At 52.0% G+C, this 10,277-nt stretch overlaps 1 protein-coding gene across 1 annotated transcript; it reads left to right on the forward strand.

Annotated features, from left to right (window-relative positions):
* The first annotated feature begins 33 nt into the window (after positions 1 to 33).
* On the forward strand, positions 34 to 2,089 carry MRPS23 (mitochondrial ribosomal protein S23). The gene is made up of 5 exons (XM_003211856.5): positions 34 to 189; positions 269 to 436; positions 889 to 966; positions 1,076 to 1,199; positions 1,613 to 2,089. Exons 1-5 carry the CDS (start codon positions 146 to 148, stop codon positions 1,766 to 1,768), a joined length of 570 nt encoding a protein of 189 aa, XP_003211904.2. The 5' UTR covers positions 34 to 145; the 3' UTR covers positions 1,769 to 2,089.
* The last annotated feature ends 8,188 nt before the right edge of the window (positions 2,090 to 10,277 follow it).

The following is a 10,277-nucleotide window of genomic DNA, read 5'->3' on the forward strand; positions in this document are numbered from 1 at the left end:
TCTGTCTGTGAGCCTCTTCCCGCCCTCAGCACGCCCTGGCAGCGGATTGGTCGGCGGCCCAACGGTAAAGCGTTTCCGCTTCCGGGTGGTGGGGCAGCTCGTTGCTAGGGTGGCACTGTTGCTAGGGAAGGCCTAGGCCGCCGCCATGGCGGGGAGCCGCATGCAGAAGACCGGGAGCGTGTTTAGCCGGTACGGGGAGCGTCGGGAGGGCGAGCGTGGTGGTCGTGGGCTGCGGGGGTGGGCCCTGAGCCGTGCCTGCCGCCCGCAGGACCCGCAATTTGCTGCGTATCGGCGTCATCGAGAAGCCGCTATGGTTCGACGTGTACGCCGCCTTCCCTCCGCTCCGCGAGCCGCTGTACCGCGTGCCCCGGCCGCGCTACGGCAAGGTGACGGACGTCGTGCCGCCCATCTTCTACCGGGAGGACGAAGTGCGAGCGTGAGTCCCCGCCCGGGGCCGGACCCACCCGCGTTGGGGCCGCGCGGCCCTTCGGTGTGCGTGTGGCTGTGCCGCTACGGGGCGCTCTGGGAGCGTCGCTGCCCTGCCGTCTCGTCCGCTGCGTGGCCGTGCTGTAGGGGAGTCGCACGGCGTCGTGCGTTCGCAGGGGTGGAAGCCGGGCACCGGGCCGGGTGAAAGTTCGGCTGCCACGGAAGGCGGAACGGCCTTAAGGCGCCGCGCGTGGCCTGAGCGAAGGTCCTGCGCAGAAGTTGCGGTGCTCCCGCGGCACTGCGGCTAAATGCTGGAGTGTGCGTGGTCTAATGCCCAATGGTAAAAAGAGTGACAGTTTTGTGAGGATCTCTTGTTGTAGTCTGGCTCTGATCGTGTTAATTTACTTTGAAAAAGTGTCTCTTTTTAATTGCTTTAAACATTGGTTTTTGGTCTTTAAATAGGAAATTTTATAAAATATATGGCAGCGGTCCCAAACCTTTTGATCTATCACAACCAAAGTACAAATCTATTTGCCAAAGGTAAGAGTTTTAGGTTTTTTAAATTAAACTATTTCTGGAACTCGTCCCTGTCTCTCCTTGGGTCGGGAAACCAAAATGGTATTAGTGAATGTGCAATCTTGAAATCTAGGTTTGTTGAGAAATATAACGAATTGAAAGAAGAAGGAAAAATCGAAGAGGAAAACCTGTTTGAAGAAACAGGAAAAGCCCTTTTAGCCAGTGGGATAATTCTGCAGAGACGAGGAACAGACAAAGTAAGCCAAACTCAGTTGTTATTTTCTATGGTAATATGCCCTTCATTTTCCTCATTATCCAGTCATCCCTGGGCTAAGCATCCACAGTGCTTTTTCTATAAGAGAGGCTGAAATGCAGCAGAAATCGGTTCTACTTAAAGTGTGATGTCCTATGAGCGTGTAGGAAAATGAGATCAGTACCTGTCTTTTATCTTTTTCCTCGAGGTCAGCAATCTCATTTTGAGTTTCTTGCTATGGTGGTGCTTTGAGACTGTGTTGTACCTTTATAATAATCTAAGCATGAGTCACAACTTGTCTCTTTGCTTTTCTGGGCAAGCAAACTGGCAGTTGCTTTCTGTTGCTCTCTTCAGTCATGCTTTGACCAACTTTTTCAGCCCTGTTTTTTTATCTGTTTCATCTGTCATTTACTGTAGGTAGCACAACAGGATCATCAGGATGCAGAAGCCAGGGATTCTGTACTACATCTGCAGCTTCAAACCGTGTTGGAAGAGTTGCAGGAGAAGAAGGAAAGTCAGGAGGAGCAGACACCAGAACTGAAAGAAACACAGAAGGAAAATCCTTCATCCTAACAGCTGTGCTCTTGGCACATCCTGCAGCTTGGCATTGTGTGCCCATGGTACTCGCCTGCTCAGGAGCCAGCGTTTCCATCTGCACAGCTCGGCGGTTCTAAGAAATATTCTGAAGAAGGTTATGGCTCAGTCTTCTGGCTGTGGTGCCTCCCTGCCATCATGCGTGTGACACACATTCTTGTCTTTCAATCTCCCCACTTAGAAAGTAGGAGATGATCCTCTTCTTTTAAGGAACATTGCCTTGACATTTTCAATTGTGTTGTCTCAGCTTTTGAGATGGAAAATAGAATGGAAAATTAAACATTTCCTGTAAAATGGGAACCTGCGTCTTATTTGTGATAGTACTGTCTTGCACTGATGGTACAGGCGTTGTGACAGTCCTGCTGTTGAAATGGCAGATGCTGTTTACTTGATGCATTGTAACAGCTGTCAGAAGTGTCATCTTTTTATAGCTGATTCCGAAGAGTTGCTATTTATATGAATGTTCTAGTATGTTCTTTCTGCTTCGTCACTTGCTTACATTCATGATAGGATGAAGCACCACCTCAGATAATTTAGATCTTTGAAGTTTTTTAGCAAGTCTTTATGAAATTGGTCACCTTGGAAATATTGAACATGCACCGTTGCAACTCTTTGCTGAAGAGAAAGTTGAATTCTTTTACAGAAAGTCACTGAAACTTTGGCACAGAAAAGGAAATAATAATCTCACCACAGTTCAGAGCTGATTATAATTCCATTCTTCTTGTGTCTGTAAACTTAATTGCCCACCTTGTTTTTATTAAGAACTTTAGTTTTAGGCCAAAGGAAAAGCAACAACAACAACAACAAAAAACATATGTTTTAAGTCATATCAGGAAAATCTCTCTTCCCACTTCTGACTCTTCCCCAAAAAGGAGAAGGTCAGGATTTCCTTTTGGTTTTGTACCTGCCTTCCAGGACCCATTCTCCTCGAGGTGGTTTTGTGACCCTGGTGCTGTGAATAATTCAAGCAAACGCTTTTATGAATTTGTACTGAATAGAGGTAAAAGGGGTGATTGAAAAATGTTCCTTTCTTTTTCCTTTTTCCTTTTTGAATGGCACGATTTACCACCTGATAGCAATGCCATTACAGTAGAACTGTTCGGTTACCCTTGGAAGGTCAAACTTTATTCCTAATCCTGCTCAGTAATTCTAGAGCTGATGTTGGTGGCACATGTGCCTGGCTGTGTGAGGTGCTTCCACATGGAGCGTAAATTACTGCCTGAATCTAAAGCCATGTGTGGCAGCCCTGAGCAGAGGCGGCTGTGGTGCCAGGATCCAGCAGAACAAGTGTGGGGGGAGGCTAATGTAAACCCATGTGGTGACAAAAGAAATCAGTTAAAATGGGATTCAATCTGAAACAAAGCTGGAGGGGAAATGCACGTGCTGGGAGAAGTCAAATGTGCACTTCGGTCATCAGCAGCAAGAATTTGGGTGCAGGTTTCTTTAAATTTCAGTGTTCTTTGGCCTCGATGAGGGCTGAGGCCAGCTGCCCTCGTTAGTAGAGTGCTGGCAGCTGTGATGTGAATTTCTCTTCTTGTGTGCAGTTTCTTTGTGTGGGACAAATGGTTATTGGTGGCTGAAGGTGCCACATCTCCTACACGGCCGCTCAGTGTCTTTTCTTTGGGACTCTTCAATCTGAGGTAAGTGCACTGAACTTCTAACTTTGTGTTATTACTGTGGGTGATGCTCTCAGCTTGCCCCAAATTGCACCTGGAAGTGCTTTAAAATGAAAAGTGGTGCTATGAAGCTGAATGCCATAGTGTGAGAGGTTTCTCATTCACTTTGCTCACAACTTGGTGGTCTCCTGTTTGTTGTTGCTTCTGTAAAACAGTGCCAAGCTGCCAGAAGGAACCTTTTCTTCTGTCCTCTGCCATCACCAGCTTCAGTCTTGCATCTTTGGAAAGGTTGGCTGTGTTATCCTTTGCCACGTGGAAGTCTAAGAAAAGTAGAATGTCAAAGAGGGCAGTGGCTTGCAGTCTGCCAGGAGCTGCTTTCTATACAGAGCTCATGCTAACAAAACTGGAATGTTTTTCTGCTTTAGTCTTTGTTTGGAGCAGTCGTTAGAAGCCGCTTTCTGGGTGAGGCGCTCCCAGTTAGAGCCCTTCTGGGGTGGGCTGTTGGTTCCTGCCTGATTTCCTCACCTGTGTGCCCGTGGTGCGGAGCAGTTTGTGCCTGGTGGTGCAGCTGTGCTTCGTGGGGGAGGGGAGGGGAAGGGAAAGCACCGCAGCCCTCGTGCCGCTCCTCTGAAACGCGGTCAGATTACCTGGAAAAACCGAGTGCCGGTGAGTTTATGTGTAAGGTGAGGACTGCTGCCGGGGTCCCGGGTGGGCTGTGAGCTGCGGCCCTCCATCTGCTGGGCTGTGGCAGGTAACAGGGAGCGGGAGCTGAAGAACTCGGTGCAATTAAGAGGGTGCAATTGAGAGCAGAGTTGTGTTTTTTGATACCGCGCGATTGATGGATGCGTTAGCTGGGCTGGGATTGAAACTCCAATCCCCGTGACCTGAGAGTAACTGCTATTTTAATTAAAAGGCTCTGAGAAGAAGCCTGGGGTGAGCTATTTATTATTTATCAAGTGTTTGCCTTCCAGCCGTTAGCCAAAGGTCAGCGGCTTTGCGGGGGGGTTCGCTGGGGGCCGCCGCCCGCGGGGCGTCCGTGTCCGCCAGGGGGGGACCGCGCAGCGCCGCCGGACGGAGCGGGGCCGGGGATGGAGGAGCTGGTGTTGGAGCTGCGGGTTTGTTCCCGTGGTTCTGCCCCGCGCTGCGGCCGCAGGGCTGCCGGCGTGCGAAACGGCTGCGATGGAATTGCCGGCCGTGCCTTCGTGCCGGGGTCGGCACGCGAGGAAAGGAGCGCAAGCTTTCCCCCGGCGGTCTGTTTCCCGTAGGAGCGATCTGAGCACGAGGCACGGATGAAGGCTCGGGCAGGCGGAGCCCCACGCCGCTCCCCGCGGTACAAAACCCGCAGCTGTGACCTCGTAGCTGCCCCGTGCCTTTGTGGGGCGCCGCGCGTTCAAGTACCGCCTGTGTGCGGGGCAGAGCTGGCCGCTAATGAGCGGAGCTTCTGCCATCTCGCAATCCTACACCCCATTACAGAGCAGTGTGTGACCTTTCCTGAGCTGGAGTGCTGACCTCTTTCCTCCTGAAAGATGAGCGGTGAGTGTGCAGCAGTTCCCCTTTCTGATTGCAGAGCTCTCTTTAAGTGACAGCAAATGCCAAAGTATTGGTTATGGGGTTCCTCGAGGCATCAAAAATGAGAGACACTTGAAAGCAAGAGGGAGAGGACGGAGCCGTCTGTACCTCTCTGACAGCCAGGCTGAAGGTCTCCCAAGGTCAGTTCCTAAAAACCGAGGGCATCTCTTGGCAGTGTGAGGAAGCACAGGTCCCAGCCTGCGGTCTGGAGTTCTCTTTCAGAGCTTTGTGCTTCCCTCACTTGCTCGCAGCATCTGTGCTTGCCCATGTAGTTGGCTCGTTGCAGCAGTGCTAGCAGTGAGCCCAGCTGAGCTGTGCTGCAGGGAGGCCCCGTTGCTGCTGTGTGCTCCTCGAGTCGGGGCTCTGTTCTGCAGAACTCCTGCTGAGATGGGCATTGGTGGAGCAGTGACCTCTTGCAAACGTGTCCTGCGCTGATGCTCTGCAGAGAAATTGCTGGGGAGAAATGAAGTGGTGTGGGTGCGTGGTGCCTCCCCACCCCACAGTGCCCTGGCTGACAAATGAGCACTTCAGCTGCTCCCCAGTGTTCTGCAGTCAGCATGTCCCTGGTTATGCGCTGTCAGATTATCCCCACTACGTGGGGGTAAGGGAGCAAAGGGTGTAACAGGGCCAAGCCTGGTGCTGGGAGCTGCCAGAGCAATTTGCAGCTGTGCCAGGGAACTGGAAACCCGAGCATGTCAGTGCCAGGCTTTGTGAGGGCAGGTAGCAAGGCAGTTCATGTTCTGGAAATGCAGCTCTGGTTAAGCTGTTAGAGACTTGTTTAGTTCCAGTTGCGACAGTTTGAGCCGAAACCCTTCCAGATGAATGCAGCCTTGTTGTGGCATGAGTTCTGAGTGGTCTGAATGGACAGAGGCTCTCGGTGGCCACTTCTCCCACCTCTGTTTGCACACATTTGACCCCATCCCTGCATGTTGGAGCAGGGCTGGGATGGAGCTGGTCATCCACTGCCCATTGTTGCTGGGAATGTGGTGTCCGTGGGGTCCCACCAGGGCTGTCCTTGCTGCTGTCTCAGTGCTGCTGCCTGTGTGCATACCGTGAGCTCATTCTGTGTGCGCTAATGCTATTATCCTCCAGAAATTGAAATCAAGTCTGAACCTATAATGTTTCACTGGGAGGGAATTGGGGTTATATATTCCTGTGTACAGCAGCATTCTATTTCAGTCATAGCATTTAATTATGATTGGTGTGTTAGTGCCCACCAGAGCATAACAAATTGTCATTATGTTATTCTGCTGAGTCTAATTTAATTGGCAAGTTGTCACAAAAGCAATTATCCATCATTTATTTTGTTGCCATAACCACATCTTGGAGAGCACCTGCTGTCTGAAGTGGAAAGGCTCTGCAGTCTCCTGGTCCTGGATTTCTTCCACTTGTCTGACACAAAGGCACCATTTCCTCCTCTTATTTAAAAACATGTTCCCTGTTTCCTGTGGTGGTCTCATGTGCAGGGCTGGAGCTGTGGGGGGGTTGGGGCCTGGCTAAGCCCTGTGTTGTCCTGTGATGGTCCTGGGGCTCTGCTCCCTCCCGGACTCTGCTGCCCGATGCAGTGTGATGCCTGCAGGGCAGCTCTCAATAAGCAACTTCCAGATACCTTATCTGGGCTCCCATAAAGATAGCAGGCTGGCCAGTGGAAATTAGTGGGTTCTTCTAATCTAGTGGGCAGAGTAATAAGATTTCCCGGGACTAACCCAAAATTGCAGATTTTCTCCTTCCTGAGACAGTGTGGGACTCTTAGCTGTGTGGGTTTGGGAGAGGGCATCCAAAATTGCACAAGGCCAATGCAGACGTGAGAGAATTTGAAGCCTAAGAAACAGCAATGAATGAGTAAATAGACAGGATCTGTTTTGATGTCTGTATTTCTCCCAGTTCCTCCTCTCTCCACCCTTCCTGTAGTCTCTTCCCCTCCCGTGGTTCTAATTAGCTGCTAATGAGGAGAGGTGACTTTGTAGTTAAGGCACAGGTAGAGCGCTGAGTTCCTGGTCTGCTGCGGCCACTGAGCCCTTTGTTTTTTCCTGCCTCGATTTCCCCATCTATAAACCAAGGCACAATTCACTGGAGGTGGATGTTGTGAAGTTAAGTGGATTGGCATTTGCAAAGCAATTTGCTTTGAAGGTCGGGCTGTCAGCCTGCGCGGTGGGCAGCTGGGGCCTGGGGTCGGTGGAGGAGGCGAACAGATCTGAGCAGTAAGCGGGTACCGCTGCGGGCACGGCTGCGTGAAGGAAACGGACTGAGACCTTCACTGAGCCCTACGCGGCTTCACAAAGCCAGCAGCCGGCTCGCTGCCTCCAGGTCCGTCCCTGTCCCCGCGGCCCCTGCCCGCCCGCCCTGCCAGCGATGTCCCCGCACAGCGGCGGTGGCACCAGGGGGTGCTGCGTGCTCACAGCAGGGCTGCAGCACCGCTCGGGGACGGCAGCAAGGTGACTTTGTTACCTGTTCGGCCGGGCGTTGTTGTTTTTATTCGATTTCTCCCTGGGATGATGAAGCCGTTATCGGGATGACGTTTCCCGCGGCAGCGCCGGATGCTCACTCTGCCCCTCGCCGATGGGATATTTGAGCTTCTGTGCTCTGAGGGCTGAAAATCCCTCCCTGTGCTGTGGAATGGGGTCTGGGGGTGGGCTGGTGGCACCCAGAGCCTTGCTATCATCCCTTTGGCAGCCAGGGAGACCCCAGTAGTGCCCCTGGGCAGCACATACGGAGCGCATCCAGGGGGTGGCTGTGATGCCCCTTACACCAGGGCCAGCGTTTGCTGATCAGAAGTGAGGTGCCCTGAGCAAAGCCCACGGTGTCTGCTTGGCCCCTCTGTGCTGTGCTGGTCTGAGGGCACGGGGCTGCTCAGCACAGCACGGTGGCAGGCAGTGCATCGCGGCTGGGTTTATCACATGAAGATAACGGTGGTGTTTGCAGTCGTACAGGGGAAAAGATAAGGGGAAGAGCTGGAGAGAACCTGGCTGGGCAGCAGAGATAAATTTACTGTGCTGCAGGAAATTGAAATGTGAAACAGAAATCTCAAGCGGGTGAAATAGTTAGAAAGGTGCAGGGGCTGAGCCCGGAGCACGCCCAGGTGGGTCATGGTTAACCCCTCGGCTCCCACACTCTGAGCTGCCTCCCGAGGCACCCCTCTGCAGCTGCTGGTGGGGGCCAACAAAAGAGCAGCTTTAAAACATGGATGTACTGCTTGTACTGCTGCAATTTCTTGGTGTCGTGAGGTCACCCATGGCCCCTCTGCAGACAGCTCTGGTTTTCTCATCAAAGGAGCCCTGAAGTCGCAGTCAGGAGCAGCTCCATGTGGTGTCACAATGAGCAGCAGTGTCTTAATGTCACCTCATCCCCTGCACGCCGGCTTCGTCTCACTGACACGAGTGGTGAAATCCTCGTGAACATCAGCAGCACCCGGAGTGAGTCCTGTGTCTTTGAAACGCCCTTCAGAACCTGGCTGCCAAAATGAAAGTATCTTAGAGTGGTTTTCTTCTTTGTTCGGTACTGAAATGGTGTTGGCACTGTGGGTGCTGATGGCTGCACCCAATGTTTGGGGTTACAGAACTTCTGTGTATGGAAACAAATGGGGATTTGTGAAGCGTTCTGCGGTGAGAGCAGAGCTGAGGATTTAAATGCTGGGAGCTGAGGTGCTGCGCTTTCAGCTGAGAAGCCTGGAATTATCTGGAGGGAATAATGAAGCCATGAGTGAGAGGGAAGAGCGAGCTGCGGTTTGTGGTGCTGAGAAGTAAATCAACTGTGGGGTGGAGGAGCACACGTTGATGCAAACCCTTCCCCTTGGCCCCTTCCCACCGCCCTGCCGTGAGCAATCTGCACGCCGTGAGATTGCCTTGTCCCTTCCAATGATTGTTAATGCTGTTTTTTCCCAGAGCCATCAGAAGCACTTTCCCCTCATCCTGGTGGTTTTTGCCCATTTTGCTCATTCTGACCCCAGCACCCAGGGCGGTCGCATCCCATCACGCTGCATCTCAGTTGTTTGTGCCCCTACTTTGTGCTCAGCCCCTGCAGATGGCAGAGGGGGGCGTTTTTTGGAAGTGGGGAAGAACCTTTATATTCTTCTATTTTACATAGATGTGGAAATAATAGTAAACTTCAGTGAGAGTCCACCCTGGTTGCAGAGCTCCAAGTGCCAATTCAGCAAAAGGCTTTAATGGTGCTGTTAAATGTAAGCCTGCTCTTACGTCTGTAGCTGTTAGTGAAGTGGTTTGGCACGTGCAGCAGTGTGCTCTGAGCTGGGGCTGTGCCGGGGCTCTGTTTTTCCTTGGGCAGAAGAATTGAGCTCGGGTTGGTATCACCTATTAATAAGGCGGGGAGTATCCAGGCAGGACTTGTGCAGTGCAACGGAGCTCATCATTTTTCTATATATGAGCAATTAAGCTGCACCAGGAGGCCTATGTCTTTATATCATCACCTAATGACTGTGCAAAAGTATTCAGGGGAAGGAGAGGAAAAAAATCGCATCCATATTTAATTGGCAAAGTTATCACCTTCACTTCAGAGCCCCAATTTGCGGCGCTCTTGGCCTGTTTCCAAGTCAGATCTATTTCCCCAGGCTGGGAAGTGAGTCCAACGTCCTTATATTGTACTTCTGCAACAAAATGCCATTTCAAAGATCAGGGACGCTCTCACTGCTGCTGTAAGTAACAGAAAGTCTCTGTTCTTTGCAGCAAACGGGTACCTTTGAGCTGATGGGCTGCTTTCATTTTTGTAAGGAAATCATGGGTGTTGTTCTTATTACCCAGCCCCACGCTTGCCTGTCAGGTTGCGTTTCTCAGTGCTCTAAAACAAAAAGCCATCTGGAGCCTCTCACTGCTGTTGGGGTTGCGGGGCTGCAGCGTCTCTGCTCTATTGCTCCCCAAGTCTCTTTTGCTTTCCATCTACGTACCCCACACTCCCAGCTCCCCGCTGCCCTCCTCAGCTCTCGCTGTCTCTGTGCCCAGTCCTGCCTTTGCTGGGCAGTGAGGAGCAGCACAGGCTGCTGCCTTCCATTCGGCATCGGAGCCGCCTGCTGCCATTTCAGGTGGCTGTGTCTGTTCAGACACCTCATTTACACGCTTGGTGGTGTTCTGTGACCCCCGTCCTCCTGCCCTTCTGTGGTTCCACTGGAGCTGTCTGGGCGCAGCCCTGCTCTGCTCGTTGCAGGGCTTTTCCTTCTCCGCCGGTACTGTGCAAGATGGGGAAAGGAGAAGAGTGAGAAGGAGAAATATCGACACCTTCCATCTGCTAAAGCCTGGTAACTGGCCTTTGACACTTCTGTGCCACTTCATCTTCACAAAGCCCCGGCTCTCTGA

Source organism: Meleagris gallopavo, chromosome 21 (assembly GCF_905368555.1).
Source record: "Meleagris gallopavo chromosome 21, MGAL_WU_HG_1.1, whole genome shotgun sequence".
Classification (NCBI taxonomy): domain Eukaryota; kingdom Metazoa; phylum Chordata; class Aves; order Galliformes; family Phasianidae; genus Meleagris; species Meleagris gallopavo.